Below are 21134 nucleotides of genomic sequence, written 5' to 3' on the forward strand. Positions count from 1 at the left end.
ACCAGTTAAGTTGCAGTTGCAGTTCACATGTTTGTCGAGACTCATATGTAGCCGTGACAGTTGACAATGTTCAAATACGGATGTTGGTGCAGAGAAGCTACAAATTCTAAAACCATCATCACAAACCTCTTTACCTGGCGGCACAGAAGATCTTTACATTAAACACAGTTTCAAGGTGGATATCCAAGATTAGTGCCATCAATTCAGTATCTAACCAAATGTCTCCCCTTCTGTTCCTGATTTATGATGATGATTAATTACCAGACGGTTTTTGCAGAACATTACCATGCCACGGTGAAGTCAACCTTTGACCTTTTGGATAGAAATTGATATCACTCCATCATTTTGTTACACATTTGTGAGAAATTTTGTCATAATTAGCAAAGGAACTCTTGAGCTATGTCTAGAAACGTGTTTTTTTGAGGTCACAGTGACCTTGACCTTTAAACAGCAAACCCTTCATTTTTGAGTCCAAGTGCACGTTTGTGCCAAATTTCAAGAAATTCCTTCTAGGTATTCTTTAGATTTGACATTCACGAGAACAAGACAGACGGACTGACAACCCGAAAACATAATGCCTCTGGCCATGAAGCATAAAAATAACACTGATGATCGCTAGAATCTGATCAAAAATAAAATACATTTTACTGGTGCAAACTGAGTGTGAATGTGATCATAAATTGCAAATGTTATTTTTTTGTAGGTCAGTAATAGGAGTGAAATCCCCTAAACACAAGATAAATGGGGCAAAAGAAATCCCTCCCAGACTATAAATGAAACATTAAATCCTCAAAAATTTAAGTCTAAATCTCTGAAAACAAAATGCACAAGACTCATAGTGAGCAATATAATACAAAGATGACTAAATCCTCTCCGTGTTTTAAAAGAGGGCCTCATCCCAATAAGCTCCCATCTGTAAACTCTGGCACCTGATCCGTCAATCTGCTTCGCTCTGAGCTGTTTTCAACATCTCGTCCATTTCGGCATCGATCATGGTGTCTGATGAATAACTCCGTCTGCTGCAGCTTCATGTCCCTCCAGAGACAGAAACATTAAACTATGAACCAGCAAACTGACGTCCTTTGTCATCTCTGAAGAGTCTACAGAAAAATCTACACTGTCAGATGATACATTAGTCAACAAAGGGCTGATTTTGGAGGCTCTCATTTTTTGTTTTGTTCAGACATCAGTGGGCAATTGTGCAAAAAAACTATGATGTTATGAAAAAATCTATATAGTTTCATCGCAAAAGTGAACACAAATATATATAACATATATAATAATATGTGTCCGATTTTTCTGAAATATGCATCATTTCATAATAGAAATTCATTTGTATACGGTATAGAACATTTCATATTTGGATGCTATATAATGTGACCAAACATTATTTAAAATAAAGACATAAGAGATTAAAAAGCAGGGAAAAAAGTTGAAGCAAATATTTCTAAACAAATAAATGAAGAGTAATTAGCGCCAATAAAAACTATGCATAGGTGAAGAAAGATACAGATGAAGACTCATGAAATGCAAGTTTATATTGATGAGTTGTTTTTTTAAGTTTTACTTTTAATTCACAGTTCATGTGACCTAAAAAACTGCAAAACATGCTCTTAGCATTTCTTCACATGAAAAAAAACAAACACATTAATACATTTTACATCAGAGCAGCAGGAGGCCTGTCATGTTTAAAAGTGCCCCAGTGACTCTTTTTTTTTTTGATTCAGACTCAAAATTTGAAGCTTTCATGTTTTCCCACAAAATAAAACACATCACACATTGATGTGCTGGTGATTTTCCATCACGTCAGACTGCCGAGTCAGACCTGAGGCTCCAGAACAAACAAAACAGCTGGTCTTTAATATGTCTTTTACACGACTCTGAAGTCCTCCAATCACTCACCAGACGTCACAATCAGCGAAGAAACAAAAAGGAAGTGAGTTGTACTCAGATTAAATCAGCTCTCCGAAGCATAAAGTCTGCAAATTTAATCAGCTGTTCGAGCCCTATTAACTTTAGAACCACAGTTCCTGGTTTCATCTAAAGACAATATTCCAAAAACTTACTTCAGCCTGATTTTGGCATACTTTTTTATGCCTCCATGTCAGCAATAGCCATGGCCAGAGATATTACATTTTTGGGTTTTCCATATGTCTGTCTGTACATCTGTCCATAAGTCCATCTGTACATTCATCTGTTTGACCATCTGTACGTCCGTCTATACGTCCTTCTCATTTTTGTCAATGCAATATGTCAAGAATGCCTTGAAGGAATCTCCATCACAACATCCACTTGGGCTCAGTGATGAACTCATTGGATTTCGATGGTCATAGGTGGAAAGTCAAGGTCACTGTGACCTTACCAAACATGCTTTTGGCCATAACTCAAGAATTCATACAGTAAGTATGACAGAAATTCACAAAAAATGTCTAATCGGATAAAATGATTAAGTGATAACATTTTATATCAGAAAAGTCAAAGGTCAAAGGTTAGCTTCACTGTGACATCATAATGTTCTGAAAAAACACTGTTCTTGCCATTACTCAACATCATACCTCAGGAACATAAATGGTGACACTGGTAATCTTAGCTACCCCACAACCCCCACCTCTATTTTTTATATTGTCACTACAATTATCTCTGACACCTCCGATCTCTTCTCCCCAGATCATATCCCAGGCCCTCACTCACCGTCTCCGGTCTCCATTAGCTCAGCGTTGCCGTACTTGGGCGTCTGTCTCTGGGTCGCGGTGCCGCCGCCTGGGGCTCTCTCCACCTGGATCCCGTCAGAGGTGTTGGCGGTGTTGTTGGTGTAGCCGGTGACATCTGGAGGGGCAGAGTGGTTCTCTGGGATGTGAGAAAACGGGGGGAATCAAGGAGTGAAGCAAAGGCCTAGTTAGTTCCCCCACACCCCCACACATCCTGCCACTTAGACATTTTTAATGCGGACTCTTACAATCAGGACCAGGATGTATGTAGTTATGGTTCAAATAGACGTCTCACTGTTGTAATACAGAACAATCATAACAAGGAATTTAAACCACAAGATAAATAAGAACATTAGAAAAGGCAACTGTCTTCTGAATTGTCATTTGGCAAAAACGGTTAAAGCAGAGTCACTTAAAGTAGTTGAAGTGTCAACTGAAATTAAAGCAATGAAAGGGGTTGAAGTGTCAGTTGCAGTGTAAGATGAGCAAAAGTTTCAGTTGAGCTGCATGGCCAAAGTTGAGGTGTATTTTGAAGAGTATATTCTGAAAGCAGTTGAAATGTAAGTGCTGAAAACTAGGTGTCACTTCAAGCAACAGCTGACTTGTACTGTAAAGGTCGCAAACATTTGAGGTATTGAAAGCAGCTGAAGTGTCAGTTGAAGTGTAAGTACCACGGAGAAATCAGGTGTCAGTTAAAATTTCCATCAAACTGCAAAGCTGGGTTTATGCTTGCTGTAGTGTCTCTGTTGTTTAGTTGCACAAGCCAAAAATTATGTCAGCACCCGTTTTGTGTAAAGCAAAAAGGCTATGCAAGTTGTTGCTGTACCTGATCTTTCGCCACCAAATTTCTGTTACTAGGAGTCTGCTGCACACATGGAGCTTTTCGGACAGACAAGGCCATAAATACTGCTAAAAGCAAATAAATCTAGAATTAAAATAATTAATCATTATTTATTATTAACATGTCTCTGTATTTTAAAAAGACATCCCCTTTGTTTTTGTATATGCTTCGAGAATATGAGATCTTAAAAATCTACATTTTAGTAAATATTTTGCCAGCTGAACCACATTTATACACATTCAGCCATTTAACACTTTGTTTCATTATAATACATTTTTTGTGCCAAATATTTAACTCCTTTTCTTACAGAGATTCTAAAATGGCAGTAAGTATGTCCATAAATAATTCATATGAGATATGGGTTCACAATTAATTACAATTCCTCCTCGGCTTTGAAGGTTTGGATATTTAGTCTATATCATTTTGCCAGTGCCAGTAAACTGTTGAATCCATCGTCACAGAATATTTTGTTTGTAGTTCTCTGATGTTTGAGAAACTACTGCACTAACGTGTTGATCATAAATGCCTTGCCATGTTTCGCTTTAAATGTCAATTAAATGTGCACTCTGTTTGGAGTTGAGGTGTTAAAGTCTCAGTTTATATGTTTTGCTTAAAGCAGTGGAAGTGTCAAACAAACTGTAAGGGTTGAAATTTATTTTTGGCAAACTAGTCTGAGGGCAAAAATGATGAGAAACATTGTGCTGATTAAATGGATGTTAACTAAGTGGTGTTTTAAGCTCGGTAACTTCAAAAGAGAACTTGATTCTGATTAAATATAAAGTTGGATTAAAATGAAATTGATGTGTCCAATGATAGAAAACTAAGGATGACAAAAGAGCACAACAAAACAGAAAGTTATTAACTTTAACAATTAAAGCAACTTCAGTATGCAGCCTAATTGAAGTATATTTCTCTAGATACAGTTATTTATTATTTATTCTCAGACTTATGAATAATAAATGCTAATGCACAGCAAGTTAACTAAAATGGCTGCAAAACAGCTGCCTGATGATGAATTCCACTTCACATTTGTATATTTATCAAATGATTTATACGGGCAGAATTAAGAAACAAACTGCTAAATTGAAGTTAGAACAAGGAAATTAAAAAACTCACAAGTATGTCATGTTTGTTTTCTATCACTGACATCCTGCAACAAAACTTCAGGAAAATGATGTTCCAGCTTTAGTGATCTGTCACACTTCAAACATACACCAAAAAGCACCAGAACCAGCACTGCAACTCACAAACGTCTCCATTTCCATCAACACCCACACCTTAACATTTCTTTTTAGCTCATTTCTCCCCCGTATTTTGTGCCACATTTGTAGATTGTGTTTCAGCCTATCTGCTGCGCCTGATGTTTCAAAGCTTCCACCATGCCTCAAATTTTTCACATTTACCTCTTTTCAAGAGGCTCAGCTGCTGTTCAACAACATCAAACAGTGTTTACTGTTCTGCCCGAGGGAATCTTTACTTTGAGTGGTCGAAGCATGAAATGATGCGGGGGGAAAGATGTGTGTTGAATCTAGTGTGTCGATGGAGCCTGCTGTGTCGTTTACTGTCCCTTTGCGTTCACTGAGTTCTCAATCAATTCAGTTCTATAGAACATGTCGGCGTGTATATTGGTCTTACATGCTCAGGTTACAGGGTTGCAGGGCTCTCAATGGTCCACCATGTCTTTAAAGGAGAACTACACCCATTTTCAAAGTTCATACATGTTATTTCTGTGGTCTAAGACAGTCAAAAATACCAGTAACATAAACAATGTGCCTCCAAATCCAAAAACTGGTGTCATAAAACTCAAATTTGTGATGTCATAGAGTCTAAAGTTTGGAGCTGCTCCATGGACAATGAATTTGACAAGATATATTAAATTAGATGATACTGAGAGCTCTCACGGGGACAGTCTAAGAACATGGGTATATTTTTGGTTTTACAGCTACAAATACAAATAAAGTCCATTTGAGTATATAAAAAATAAATAAAATAAAACAAACTATTTGTGGGTCAACAAAATCAGGCTCCTGTTCATTGTCAATGGAGCAGCTCAGGACTTTACTTGATGACTCACCAGTTTGAGACTTACTTCTCTAGTTTCTGGCTTTGAGAGAGAGTAGCTCATGTTCACAAATACTGATTGAACTTTCCTCAGCCATGGAAATTACATATTGGAATTTTTAATTTGGGTGGTTTTCCCTTTAAGGGACTTTGGGCATTTGAGAAACTCTTTCTAACTGCTGCTTAATTGATCCCTGGAGGTCAGAGGTTCAGATGTAGAACAACCAGAGAGCTCATGAGGACGGAAAATAGCTTCAAATGGAAAATGTGAGGTTTCATTTTACATTACCACAGCAGGAAGTGGTGTAGATCAGTGGCTCTCAAACAGGGGTCTGGGGACGCCCAAGGGTCCTTAAGGAAGCTCCAGGGGATCCCCAGAAAAATGAGAAATAGTCTATTTTTACTATGTAATTTTCTGTAGAAGTGAGCTCAGTGTGAGTAAGGGCCATAAGAGGGACAACCCTGATCATAGGTTTCACTTCCTTCACTTTGTTAATTTTCTCTGCAACTTTAGTTGACAACTATACAATTCTGGTCTTAATCATATTTTACGACCAAAATATTTTCAGATGGAAGTCCTCAAAGTGAAATCTTATTGAATGTGGGTCCGTGACCTAATGTGCATCGATTAAGGAGTGGTATGAGAAAGGTTGAGAACCACTAGTGTCAATGATATGTTGAAATTCCAAGTCATGAGAAGCCTGTTGCAACTGTAGGTATCTGACGCCAAAAAGGATTTTCCTTGGACAGTTTTAAAAGGTGTTGCATGAGTTCAGTTTTTCACGAGACACAATAATATATATGAAGATGTGTCTTGCTAAAAAGCACTTTTGCAGAGTGGGGTTTTGAAATAATCAAGTATTCAAACAACAGTCTGTTGATACTAAATCACTAACTTGAAAACCACCTGCATAATGTAAAATATGCATGATAAACAACCACAATTTCCAAAGATGAGATAAAGAAAGGTCAATCAACGACAAGATGAACCTCTTCACATGTATAAATACTCATGCATTTATGTATGAATGAATAAGAAGTAGTGGGAAAAGAATGAGTGCAAGGTATTTACAACAAAGATAACCCACTGAAGTCCGGAAAAGCTAACATTTTAGAGATCAAAATTTTTCACATGATTGCATTGGAAACCAAGCGTGGAGTGTGTGCCTCTTTTCTTTATGCTGCGTCTGAAACCTCAAAGAATTGGATGCCAAGAGAGGTCGCCACTTAAGATGATTTAAAAGAGGAATCTGGAATCTTGATGCCTTGCCTCTCCACTCCCTTATTTCCCCTCAGCTTTCCTCAGGGAGCTCCTCTGCTTAAGTCAAGGACCAAAAGATAAAGGGAACCAAACTACTTCAGCCCTCCGCATGTCACAGCAGGAGGGTTCCTGCAGTGAAAAGGCAGCAGAGCAAGTTACATTTGCATGCTTTTATTCTGAAGTGCTGCTCATGTTTACAAAGAAACCATTCTGTCATCAGGCTGCCAATGAATCCACTTGTGATTTCTTTAAAAACCTTATTTTTTCAAATGTTAAAATTAATGGATATTAATTTCTCTTTGAGAAATTATTGACATACACTAGGAGTGCAGAATATTAGAAATTATGTCTATAATGCTGTCCATTAACCTGATGTTTTAACAGCCACCACTCTTCTGGTTTCAGTCTTTCCACCACATGATGGACCTAGCTGCAGGGATTTGCCGTGATTATTATAGATCCAGCACTAATGTTGGGTTATAAAGTCTAGCTTACAGTAAACTTCAAGGTCATCCTAAAGCTTCCTGGGTGGGGTTGAGGTCAGGGCTCTGTGCAGATCAGTCAACTTCTTCCATGACACTGTGGAAAAACAATTTCTTTAAAGCTGGGTTTACATGGACACTGTCATTCTGTAAAAGTACAGGGCATCCCCAAACTTTAGCAACAAAGGTGGAGGAAAACTATTGTCTATATATTGTTGCATTAAAATTTCCCTGTATTGATACTGATGGGCCCAAACTGTGCAATAGAGCTCCAGACCAAAAGTACACAAAAGGATATGGAAAGTCATGTCCATATACTTTTGGCCATACATTTTATCACTAAGACGCATTAAAACTTTCCTTACTCACTATATTTCTATTATTTTCACTCTCCACTTATACATATTGAACTGAATTAAACATGTTGAGTATTCAAAGAAACAAAACCCACAAACTGCCAGCGTTAGAACAAAGACGATTTTGCTCTCAGTCTCCCTCTTACTTAATATTTCATCATCGCTTGTTCTCTCTGAGAGAAAAATAAACATATACACTACACTTCCTGACTTCCTGACTGCATTTGTTTTGTCTATAGCTATATGATTTAGCGTACTTTTGAGCCAGATGCATCCTATTAACAGATGCTTCTGGAAAGGTTTATCATGATCTATTCATGTCACGTCTTTTCCATCCATTCATGCCAATAGCTCTGACTAAGGCTAAACTGAAGAGCTGAGAGTGTCAAAAAAAGAAAGATATACTGTGGAAGGACAAAGAAACAAGGGAAGAGAGAGGTAGAGGGAGATGATTCCCAGCAAAGCACCGAGCCAAAGCCAGCGAGACCAAACAGAATTCTTTATCCAGACATGGACTGCATATCAATACTGCAGCATACAGCACAGGCATGCTAATTACTGTAGCACGCTGTACATTCTGTCTCTGCAACATCTGGGCTGTCTGTTTGAGCTACACTGAACTAGACATGCACTCTATGAAGTCGCATGTTGTTTATCTGCCAGGGAATGTGTGTGTGAGTGTCCAGTGACCTCATCAGAATGTATTTATGATGATGTGTGACAGGGAGAAATATCAGCCAGGGCTGAGGAGGAGGAAGATGATGATGATGAATGCCGCCTTCGCTGCTGGAATACCAATCAGGCCGGCCGCAGAGACTGATTCAGGGCCGGTACACCTCTACCTCCTCCAGTGGGTCAAGGAGGGTTCAAAAGTGGCTCTATGGTTAAAGATACTTTGGCTGAAAGGTCGAACTGAAGTCGACTAATCAAGGCAAGCAAGCAGGCAAATTATGACTGTAATCTGCAGAAAAACATCAACATTTGAGCAGAAAAGTAGTTAGTCGTGTGAAAACTCAATACCACCACAAAGAGCTGCAGGGAGGAGGCAGTGGTGGTGTTTATGTGCATATAGTTTTTTATTTTATTTTATTTTATTTTTTTTTACAAAATATCATTGTTAATGACCAATAAGGTGATATTTTTCTGACCTTAATTAAATTCATTCTTAAATGAAGTCCTGAATGAATTTTTCATTCTTAATTTTTAAGTCAGAATGGACAAGGAATCCTTAAAGTACTTAGAAGAGCTAAAGTTTGAGACCTGAGTCCAAATCTTCCGTCAAACAGACAGGAGTTAACACTGTCACTGTTGATGCGGACCTCAAATAGACTTTCTAAAACATGTTTACTGCGCTTTACAAATGTGGGATTTCTGTTCTGCATCTGTTTCACTTTAACAAGAGAAAAGGCTTTATGGATGTCAACTGTGCACTGTTTAGAGTTCAAGAATCTCATTGGGAACTTTCCCAAAAGGTGTAGTCTGAAAGTTTTTTGTATCTTCAGACAGTCTTTTTCCAAAACAAGTGTTTGGTAGGCAACAAGTCCTTCAAAGTAACTTCGCTTTAGAACAACACAAAGAAGTCATGATGTGACAATGTTAACTTTTGGCACAAATGCAGCTACATTAGGTTTAAAGACGATAGACTTGTCTAGTATTTGGCCAGTAATAATACTATACTAGATAGTTTTTCAATCAAACTTGGCATCTCCACACCTATAACAGCTGGACTCTGACATGACTTTGCCTTGTGTTATTACTTGCCTTTTTGAAAAGGCTTATGTAAAGCACTTTGGATTGCCTTACAAATAAGCGTACCTTACCTCACCTTTATATTGGTAGAGATGTTTATGTTGGCATAACAAGTTCTGATGTTATTTAAGTTTATGCAACAGTTTCTGTATAGTAAGAATAGGCTGACAGGTGGACTATGCTCAGGTCATGTTTCTATTTACTATAATAAAGTGCTAGAATACATAAAGTTGTCATTTAGGAAAGGTGATGTGGCTGTCATGTGGTTTTCAGTGTGTGTTTAACAAAAATTTTGGACAACTAGGTGCACAGAAGAGGCACATGAGTCTGTGTAGGTTGGAGCTGATGGAAGTTTCTGACATTGTGATACAGTTTAATGAGCTTAGGTTTATGGTGTACTGGAACATTAAGTCAGTAGTGAACCGGGCGAGACGTAAATTGGATGAGAATCACCTGCTGTGATGTTGTAATCTATAGTCTCTTTCACACATGCACTGCAACCCTGAACTTATCTTGACATTACCTTACATTAGGAGCTGAATGTTAAATCACCAAGGTCCAAATCAGTTGCACCACACATTAAGCAGACTTTACTCTTGCAGCTCCTTTGTACAATGTCAGTGTAATATGCGATTGAGCCCATGTGTGAACAGAGCAGGTCATTATTCAGAGAACTCTCAGCAAGAGAGTGGGGCGTGGCTTTTCTATCATGCAGGAGGCACAAAAACCTAAAGAATACAAATAGCTGAAGCTAAAGAACAACATTTACAGAAGGACGTAAATGAACTTCTTTTCGTAAGAGCTAAAATTGCAAGAACAATTTAAAAAATGGGAAGAGACCCTTGCCATTGTTGTTTATGACCACTTTACAAACAAAGCACACTCATTTCAGCAGTTTATTTTTTGCCTCCTGCACACTCAACACAAGTGTTACCCCTCACCTAAACCAAATTATTTCCAGTATGTGACAAGGCTTCTCCATTCATCCATCTATTTGTATTTGCTTATCCGGAGCCAGATCATGGAGGCAGCAGGCTAAGCAAAGTACTCCAGACGTCCCCTCTCCTCAGCAAGCTTTCCAGCTCCTCCTGGAGGATCTCGAGTTGTTTCCAGGCCAGATGTCATATATTATCCTTTTGGCATGTTCTGGGTCTGCCCCGAGGCCTCCTACCAGTTGGACTTGCCCGATACATCTCTAACCGCACCAAGACCTCAAGATACTTGAACTCTTTCACTTAGAGAAACTCTCTCCCAACTCACAGGGAGCAATCCACAGACTGTCATGTGCTTCATGTGTGAAAGAGACACTCTGGGTTTTCGCGACATTATTCTCTGCACATTCTATGGAATTCATATGAGAAAACTGCTTATGTTCAAATAAACCCTCATTAAAGTATTCCTGTCCTGCTGTGGGTACAGCCTATCCTCACAAAAAAGATTCAACTTACACTAATTCATTGGAACATGAGTCAAAACTAAGATACTATGCAGACTAAGTGGCCTAACTTGATGCAATGTCAAACAGCTTTACCCAAGAGAATGAGTTGAACTTTATAAAGCTACTACAGTCAAGACAGCTCATAGGGAAAAAAAAACACAATCAACAGCGAAAAACTGCCCTCACACCAGCGTTACCAGACACCTGATGAATAGCATCCAGGAAGATGCTGAACCTTTACTCCTAAGAGACCTCACAGTATTCCCCTGACAGATATACAGCCCTGACAGGGAGGCAGAGCTACACTGCAATCCCAGTGGACCTCATCCAGACTCCAGCCTTAATTACATTGAATATGGGAACACTTCCAACACAGTGTTAATGGATTCAGGGTATATTTATTTTTCTGAGAGTGATGAATGGCTGATTAAAAGGTCCAGTATTCAGCCTTTTCTTTAACTGTATGCTCATTGTTCACCACAGTGTGGATTGCTTTGTATTCTCAAGCAATCTAAGAGAAGTGGAGGGAGCCACTCCAGTAAATGAGAGAGTCAGCTGCTGTCTTTTCACATGCCAAGCAGCCAGTTGACTGATGGAGTCTTCAGGTTGTACCTCTTGTGCGCAGTGAACCAATATTATTCAAGTTCGCTTTTAAAGTCTGACTGTTAATGAGGACCTTTTTTTCCACCAGACAAAAGGAATCGTTACACTCTATGATGCAGTATTTATGATTCCAGGTAGCAGATTTGAGGAATACTGCATTACAAAAAGGCAAAACTAAGGGCTAGGCACTCAGCCTACATTCCTCCACCATCTGCTTTCTGGCTTAGATGAAAAGCCGTTTTTGAAAGCAGATTGCCTGTGGCTGAGCAAACAACTTAAAACATGCTGCATAATTAGCCAAATCAATAAACAACACCAAACAGAGTAACCTTGAAAAGAGAAAAAGCTGCAATCTAGCCCTGCTTATAAGCATTGTTGATTCTCATCATCAACAATATACACTCTAAAAAGCTGTGAGCACCAGCTTTTTTGTTATAATCCATACAACAACACAATACTTTCATGCATCTACAACAACGCTCAATGCTAGTGAGGTTAGCATTGACATACTTTCTTCTGCACTTTCACAACAGGGCTTATTTAATTATCACGAAGCAACCAACGAGAGGCACAACTCTAACAGCAAGCACATGACGGAGGACACTGAGGGAAAAGAGTCACTGCAGCTTATAAGGGGAAAAATTCGACATCCCTGCCGTGAGCTGTGAGAGGGATGGCAGGAGACTGACCCTGCTTCTTCTCTCTGTCAGCCATGCTCCGATCTCAACTTACCGGAGCGCTGTAGCCCAGAGTTTCCATTCTCTACCAAGCCAGCTGGCAATGCCCTCCTCCTCCTCCTCAAGGAGAGGTGGGTTAAAAGGCCTGCATGTGAGGAACAAGAAGGGAGGGGAATCTTGAAAAGTTGTGTTAAGTCCTGTGACATTCAGGAATCTCACTTTAAGAGCACTGCAGTTTTGTCTCTTTGCACAGTGCAGTTATATATTCTTAAAGGAGCAGTTTACCCCAACACCAAAAATACATATTTGTTCTTCTTGAAAACATCTGAAAAAAAAATTAACAGCAATATCTCTTTCTTAAAATCACAACTCAGCTACTTAAAATTATCCACAGACCTTGTTGTGAATACTTTCAAGTAGGACCTATTTTCTTTCAACTAAACTACATCTGCCAGCTGTATAATTATGAAGAAGTGCTAGGAAGAGTGCATCTACTCATGGATGAGAGGCTCGTGCTTGTGAAAATGTGAGATGTAAACATTATTGGCATTATTGGATTATATAGTAACTGGGTCATGATTACAGGAAAGAGAAAATGCTGTTCAATTTTTTAAATGTACTTTTTGGTACGTTGAGCACCACAATCCGAGTGCCATCTAGTGTAATTATATTGAACAGAAGGCAGATATCTCTACAGCCAATATTTTCACGCTCAGAAACTCACATCTAAACAATCTAGATATAAAAATAGCACTACAGGTAAGTGTAAAAAGATGTATTTTCAATTTTGTGGTAAACTGTCCCTTTAAAAAAATAAAATGTATATATATATAAACACTTTAGTTTAGCAGATAACTACCAGCTAACCTACCTTGACTTTCAAAGTATTCAAAATTATTATTATTATTACTGTTTAAGTATTAGTATAGATCATTATCTGTCTTTTAAATTACATATAAAAACCATGTGTCACATTTGTAATGACATTGTTTCTCTTTTCAGGGAAGGAAACAACTTTTTTTTGGTACCTTTACTAGATTGTCTTGTTCTGTAGAAATGCCTTAAAATATTGGGTGTAGCTAACAACTGGTACAACTAGCTGACTCAAGTTTAAGTCTCTCTTTTGGCTGGTTTATCTTCACCTGTATACATATCTGCGTTGACATCCAAACAAGGCCTGCACTTTCACAGATGTTCCACAGATGATGGTGGACTCAGGGAAAAGAAAAACTTTTAAATAAACTGTCTTCTCACACTGGAACAATGTAAAAGGTCAGAGGTGGTTATTTTTGGTGAAGTGACAATGATTTCAAAGGCTCTTATAAATAGCAATCTCAGTCAATTCTTGTATTTCTAATTTTTTGCCGTTACTTAATTTGGACAGCTTTGGAAGATGGAATATCTCCATGCACTTTTTATGTGAATATTTTTTTTAACCCTTTGTAGCAATTCAATTCCAAGTTTGTTTTATATTCATGGCTGTTTTTGTGCTGCCTTCTTTCCAAGGTGTAATAAAATGAGAAAAAGAAGGAAGCAAAGATAAAGTAAAAGCTCTAATTATACAATAATTTACTGATATACTGTAGAGCTAGTTGTAAAAAGACAATCTAAAATCTGACATTAAAATGAAATCAATTAATATACAAAGGGCCAAATCAACTGATCTGAGAAAGAAACAGAGAAGTTACTTTGTCTTTGTGCTTTCAGGTGCTTGAGATTAAAAATATTTAAACTTTCATCAAAAGAGCACCACATGTCTCTGAACGGTTTTCAATAATCACAGAGCAACAGGAGCAGCGTAAACAAGCACTTAGTGCTGTTATCTGAAACAAAAGAGGCACCCGGTGACACAAACACAGTGTGCTCTATTGAAACTAAACTTGGCCAAAAGTCAACCACAACAACCACATTGTCTACAACGATCCAATGAAAGGGATGAAAGGAGGGACGACAGATTGGGGAGACGGAACAAAAAGTTATCTGCACGAGCAGGCCGAGCAGTTCTGATAAGAGCTGAATAAAAAACGAGGCTGCACGGAAAACAATCTCCCTTAAGTATTAACACACATACACGGAAAACACACGCAAACTGCTGCTTTGGTCTTGAGTGAGGAAATGAGAAACAGGGCTATAACTCACACACGTGCACACGTTGAGGATTTCCTCTGTGATAAACATAAAGAAAGGACTCGCTGAAACTTCAGGCCAGTTGAGAAATGTACAACATGATGTGATGTAGTGGGGATTTTTAGTCTAATATACATTTTTTATTTTATTTTCAGTAAGTGAGAGCTGCCAATTTTTGTTAATTTTCTGGGGGGTTTTTTGCGTATCTTTGTTCAGTTTGTGATTTCATTTTACCTTAGGGCCATTTTGTTTGTTATTTTGGCCAGAACTCTGTTTATGCTTCCCTATTTGGCAATAAAAGGTTAAACTGCTGACCAGCGAACTCAAACTCTTCATATTGCTTTATGTTTCCCCCCTACGCTAGACCATCTTGGGGTCATAACATTACATTATCAGGGTTTTATGAATAAAAGTAAACCTGGAATCATTCCCCATCACTTAAAGGTGGTGTAGCATCACAGTGATGCTGGGTGTGTGGTTGACCCACAGGTGTGACTACTTTGGTAATATTCCTGACCTGAGAGTGATAGTCAAAGAGCTGCAGGTTCACTGGAATATAAAGTAGGACAGCAGACTGAGGAGTCTGAATGCAGAATTAGTTCTCATAATTATATAATAATCTCCCAGAAGTCAGTTTCAGTTATTCAATACGATGTGTTCCTTAAAATCTCTGAAAGCAATTAAGGGAACCTTTGTAACTCAAACATACTCTTCCCAAAACTTAGGAATAAAATGTCTTTATTTTTTTGCCAGCTATAGTTGGCAATTCTAAAGTAACAATAATGTCAATTTGTTTGAATGCTGTGCATTATTTTGAAGCTAAGTACCAAAACTTTTATTTTTTTAGTTGCAGCAGGGAAAATTTCACCCCAAACACCTAATACGGGGAGCTGCTTTTAACTTTATACCTGCAGTTTATCTTCAGATTTTATTCGACCACTGAAATAAAACTGTCAATAACTTCAGCATCTTTCTCAGTTTGTTGTTTGGACCAGACTCGTGCTGACTTGTGAGTGTCGTGCTGCAGAAGCTGTCATGCTTTCAGCCGCTCCTTTGGTAACAACTTTCTGACTTTGCTAATTTGAGACTGCGGGGAACGATGACACAGGAAATCAGTGGAAACTAACAAACTAGAGAACCAACAGCGTCGCACAGAACCTCTCCTGTCACATCTGAGCTGTGTGGGAGCTGAAAGCTGGCTGGGCGGAGCTGGCAGGGGGCCCTCTGTGTGTCTGTCCATGCATTATCTTCAGAGCTGGGTACCAACGGTGCCAGCATGAAAACAATTTAACATTTAGTCACAACGTTACCTCAGCAAACAGCAGGAGGAGGCACAAACAGGATTCTGTGACAGCAGCAGGCCAGTTCGTCACTTTCATGTGTGTACTGTAGGTTTTGAAAATTGGCTGAAGCAGTTGGAAAGGAAGTTTCACCCTGCTGTATGTGCTGCTGCAACACTCTGCCCTTTGAGCCGTGCAGGAGAACGGTGTGTTAGTGTGGTTAGGAGTTCACTCTCTGTCCTTTGTCTGTTTCAAAACTGAACAGGTGTTACACACTGTACATGACCTGCAGACATTATCTCTCAGTCAACACATTAACTTTCACAGTGTGTCTAGTGTTGTCACTGTCTTTTTTCTGTGGCTGAGTGAAAAATATCTTATTCTTATAATAAAATTATAAATAAGATGATTGTCAGAGTTTTAATGTTCCTCCATTCTCTGTATTGAAATTTTTGTTATTGTGGCTACTGCATTTTTCCACAGCATATATATTATAGAATTTAGAATTTTAATTTAGACAATACATAATTCAATTAATTCAATTTAATAAAATTTATTTTGATTTCATTTTGGCTTAAAATACTTTAGATGATTTGTCCTAATATATGTTAATATATTTTAATTTGGTGCTAATCAGTCAAATAAAAAACAGATGTCTTCAAATTTGGTGATTTCGAATCTTTAAGTGAAAGTTTAGAACAAAGACATGATGTAAAAAAAAAAAAAAAAAACTAATTCTTCCTAATTAATAAAATAGTTAAATATTTTTTCACAGGATACTTTTTTTATATTTTAAATTTGCAATATACTTTTCATCAGAAAAACTGATTAGATGTTAATGGCACAACAATATGATAAGGAGCATCATGCCAGATCTGATTCACGGCTGCTGTATGTGGGCATTCAGACCATGAAACATTCAAACCTTCATAATTTTTTTAGTGGACTTTGGACTTTAGTGTACCTACAACATTAGTGAATGACAAATCAAGCATGTTCCTTAAAGAGGAAAGAAGATGATGAATTGCAGAAGGCATTGTTAAAAAAGACGGGCTCTCTCTTAGATCTTTAAAAAAAAAAAAAGGAAAGAAAAGTAATAATCAAGAGCCTGAGGCCATGTGGCTCAATGAACAAAGTTTCAATAAAAGTTAGTCAAAATAAAATCCAGACATAATAGCAGCTGCAAAAGAAAGGTTGTAACTGCAGTAATTTCAGACATGTGGCACGTAGCAGAACACATGCCAAACACAGAGTTACAGGAAGCAGAGGCACTGTAAAAACCTGCATTTATAAACTGTACACAAGAATACGAGCCCCCCAAATAAACACACTTAACCACCAAACATCCCAGTTAACACATTTAAACTTCAAAAGACTAAACAGTGAGCCGACCCACTCACTACACACACACACACACAAAACACACACAATCATCCCAGCCAAACACACTTTTATTAGAAACTTCTCAACAGCCAACTAACTTTACCTACAATAAATAAACTCAAGGATAAGTCGCTTTATTTAAAGACGAAATCACACATGCTTTGAAGTCCCTGCTACAGTTATTTTGGCCTTGTTGTTCCCAAACTAGGATATACAGGGTCTTATGAGGTTTTTCTGGCAAAATATGAAATAGCTCAAAGGTGCAGGCAGCAATTTTTAACCTGTACACTTTGTCAAATTCAGCAAATATTGTCTAACAATCTGCTAACTAGGCCTGCATGACATGCAAAAGCACAATCTTTTTGACAGATTGTATGATATGGGTGGTTATAGTAGGAATAGTAATGTATCATAATGTTTCAGTAAATGAAATGGCAATGGTAAATGTAAAGGCATGTTGTGACATTTTACCCTTACCAAAAGTTGCAGCTCTTGCGATGTGGATATTGGCCATATTGCCATTTTGACAATATTTCAGTTAATTGGGCAGCCCTACCGCTAGCTGTCGGTTCTGTGTGTGCTGAAGAAAAAAGTAAAGAGATGTCAAAGGTGTCTGGAAAGATGTTTGAATGTGGCTAAGTGCCTCTTTTTTGTTTTTGGAAGTTTTCTAGTGTCAAGCTTTAGCCAAAGGTGTAAGAAGCTGGTTAAGGGTATAAAAGACTGTATTTTGCCAGTTTTATGTAGATATCTCTAGAGACATCAGTGGCTTTCTAGACTTTCTTTACAATGTTTAAATGTGGCAAAGGACTTCTCTCTTTTGTTCCTTATGTTTTCTGTAGTTTGTCAAAACAAAAAGGAGCCAAGGGCTTTAGGAGTTGGATCAGGGTGTCTTGTCTTTCTTAAATCCGTCTGGACTTTGCTGCAGAAGTTTGCTTTGAGCTAAGACTGTCTGTGTTTGGGTGTTTTATCTGGTTTAGGATGTCTTTTGTTTGCTAATGGTGTCTCTGTTATTTGCTAAAGGTGTTTGCATTTGACTAAAGGTGTCTGGACTTTAATTATTTGGCGTTTGCTAAGGAAGCCTGAAGATTTCTAAGAAGGTCTCTCGGATTTTCTTAAAGAGTTTCTGTTTGTCTAAGATTGTCAAGACTTTTCTGAGGGTATCTGATTGTAAATAAAAGGTTTCTAAAGTTGGCTAAGGGTGTACTCCATTTGCTAATAAAAGTTTGTGTTTTGCTAAAGATGACTACATTTGACTAAGAGCATTAGGTGTCAGGGTAAGGGACTCTCTTACCTGTCTTGCGGTGGTGGTGATGATGATGGTGTCTGAGGTGTTGGTGGTGGGCGGAGATGTGGATGTGTTGGGCCAGGACGTCAGCAAGCCTGCCACCTGCCGCCCCGCTCCCCCCGCTGCGTGTGGAGGAAGAGGAGGAGGAGGCTGTGGAGGAGGTGGTGGTGGTGGTGGAGGAGGTGCCGTGGATGGCCCGGCTTATCCAGTGCTCCATGCTGATGCTCCCCTCCCGGCTGGAGGAGGTTCCGCCGCCGCCTCCTCCGTCCTCTTCTTCTCCTTCTCCTCCCTCTTCTTCATCGCCGTCGCCCTGACCCTCGCCCTCTGAGCCCGAGGAGGTGTCTGAGGAGGGAAATAAATAAGGATGATGGATGTGAAGGAGAATAATAAATAAAATGAAACAGAGCCCTGACACACCACAGTAATAGCAGTAAAAACTGTGAACAGATTTTATTAAACCACTGACAAATTATTGATCTTTTAATATAAATCTAGTGTAATTTAATGTGTATTGCTGTATAATCTGCTATATTTAGAGACAGACATAGTATGTTATATCTTACTCTATTGTCTCTAGCCTGGTAAGGTTTTAGCTCCCATCTGTTGGGAGTCGCCACAGGGGGGGAATGGAGTAAAGTTTATTTCTGAATTTGTGTGTGTGTGTGTCTGCATGAGCATGCGCATGTGTGTGTGTGTGAGAGAGAGAGAGTGAGTGTGTGTTTGTGTTCACATGTTTTGCATGTGATTTCCATAATGCCTACAGCATTATGAGACTGATGGTGGTGATATGAATAACAACAGAAGCTGACCTAGTTCTCACACACACACACACAGGTGCTGAGTGATTGTGTGTGTGTGTGTGTGTGTGTGTGTGCGTGTGTGTGTGTGTGTGTGTGTGTGTGTGGCAGAAGCACAGTAAATGAGTCCAACAATCGCACAAACAAAGAGAACCAGACATTTTTGTCAGGAGACCAAAGTAAGAGTTGAAAGGCGAGCGAATACTAGACTCCTATTTATCAGATGAACAGAGACACTCAGCCCGTTACACTGAAATAACACGAGCACAAAATGTGCTTTGCATTCACCTAGTTTTAACTGTGAGAACCCTCTTGTAATGTGACTGAAAACGAAATTTGTGTTATTAAGTGGCTTACAATTCTGTGTTTTGTACATTAAATGCATTAATGAAACACCGTCCATTAGGCTGTTCCCATCCTGTAAACATTATTAAAAATAACAAGCCCAAACCCAAAATGCACCATCTACTTGTAGTTCCATTATATCAAAGAGAGGGCAGACATCTCTACAGCCGATATCTCAAACACTCAGGAACTCACACCAAACAATCTGAAATGACAAATAGCACTATAGGTAAGAGGAAAAATATATATTTTTGATTTTGGGGTGAACTGTCTCCTTAAAACTGTTTCCTTTGGCCGCCGTTAACTTTTAAAAGGTGACATTTCTTCATCGTCACAGATTACAACTGACATTTGTAGTTCAAAATGCGCCAGACTGGACACAGCCTTGAAATGTTAACTACCCATGGTGCTTAGCTGACATGCATGTTGAGCAAATCTGTGCATCATCATCAGTAGGACCCTGTGGAGGCTACCAGTGACAAAACACAAACATGTTGAAAATAAGATGCTGCCGGGCAACCTGGGAATGTCATGAAATAAACACAAAAATACAATGAACAAAGAAAGGGAGTTTCTGACACAGAGCAGCTCCTCATAAAAAATGAATCTGAAAATATATTTGTTGAGAAATTGAGAAAATGCAGCACCCAAAAGCCAATAAAAAGCCCATCAGAGTCCTGCTTCACTTGTCATCTCTGCACGATACGACGTGCTGCTCGGCAACACGCGACTCTGCCGTCCTCAAATGAACCTCTCTGGCAGACAGACAGCCCTGTGTTTGTGTGTGTGTGTGTGTGTGTGTGTGTGCCTGCGTGCATGCGTGTGTGTGTGTGACTGCTTTTACTGCTCCCTCAGGACACAAGCTTTCTAAATCTGCAAGATGGATTGTGAGCGTTTGCGTGTGTCATGTGTGTGAGTGTGTGACTCCTTGCAGCTTGTTTACCTTCCATTGTGACAAATGGCAAAAATAAAAATGTACAAATCATGTGAATATTGTGAGTGCATGCAGTACCACCCTGTTAAACACGCCTTTCCAGTACGCAAATAAGCTGCATATGAATGTGCTGTGTGTATGTAGGAAATATTTGTACATTCATGAAGGAACTGATGTCTGTTGCTGTTCATGCATGTGCATCTATGAATGTGTCTGTCATGTTCCTTTATAACCGTGAACACACACTGCAGTTTATTTGACTTTGTTTCACATACACCATCCTGCTGCCCCGAATACTTACTAGAGCACCAAATATGGATTGATGCGCCACTGAAATTAGTCCCCACAAATGCACAAATTCTGCCTGTTTGTTTGATAAAAAGTAGTGCTAAATAGTGCTAAGCTAAAAAATACTAAAACATGGATGCTTCACACATCTTCAACCCAGCAGCAAAGAAGATGTATACAGTCCACAAAGTTTTAAGGTGGACACCCAAAGGTAGTGTAGCTTACAGCTCGCCCAGTTTCCTTTGAAAGTATTTTTTAATCTTCACTGTCGAGCTCGCAGCAACTGATTTTCGACGTAAAAGTGTGTGCACAATACACAGATTCATTCCGGGTCAGGCATGCTTCAAACTCATGGTTTAAGTGGTACCAGGGTGAAATTGGAGCAGAATTGAGCAGGAGAAGAGGCGGTGCTCCAACTTTCAACTGGAATTACCACTTTGCAGATATATGCCTTGGCGCAACAGTGGTCTGGCGCTTACAGTTTACATCTACGTTTGCAAAACAATGGATGCTTCATAC

At 38.9% G+C, this 21134-nt stretch overlaps 1 protein-coding gene across 1 annotated transcript in view; it reads right to left on the minus strand.

Moving 5' to 3' along the window:
- Positions 1-21134, minus strand: part of LOC121951317 (disco-interacting protein 2 homolog C-like) — a 220820-nt gene that overhangs the window by 66555 nt on the left and 133131 nt on the right. Inside the window, 2 exon segments of the mRNA XM_042497594.1 lie at positions 2692-2847; positions 18258-18593. Of these exon segments, the coding sequence (XP_042353528.1) occupies positions 2692-2847; positions 18258-18593 (492 nt within the window).

The sequence above is a fragment of the Plectropomus leopardus genome, chromosome 12 (assembly GCF_008729295.1).
Source record: "Plectropomus leopardus isolate mb chromosome 12, YSFRI_Pleo_2.0, whole genome shotgun sequence".
Classification (NCBI taxonomy): domain Eukaryota; kingdom Metazoa; phylum Chordata; class Actinopteri; order Perciformes; family Serranidae; genus Plectropomus; species Plectropomus leopardus.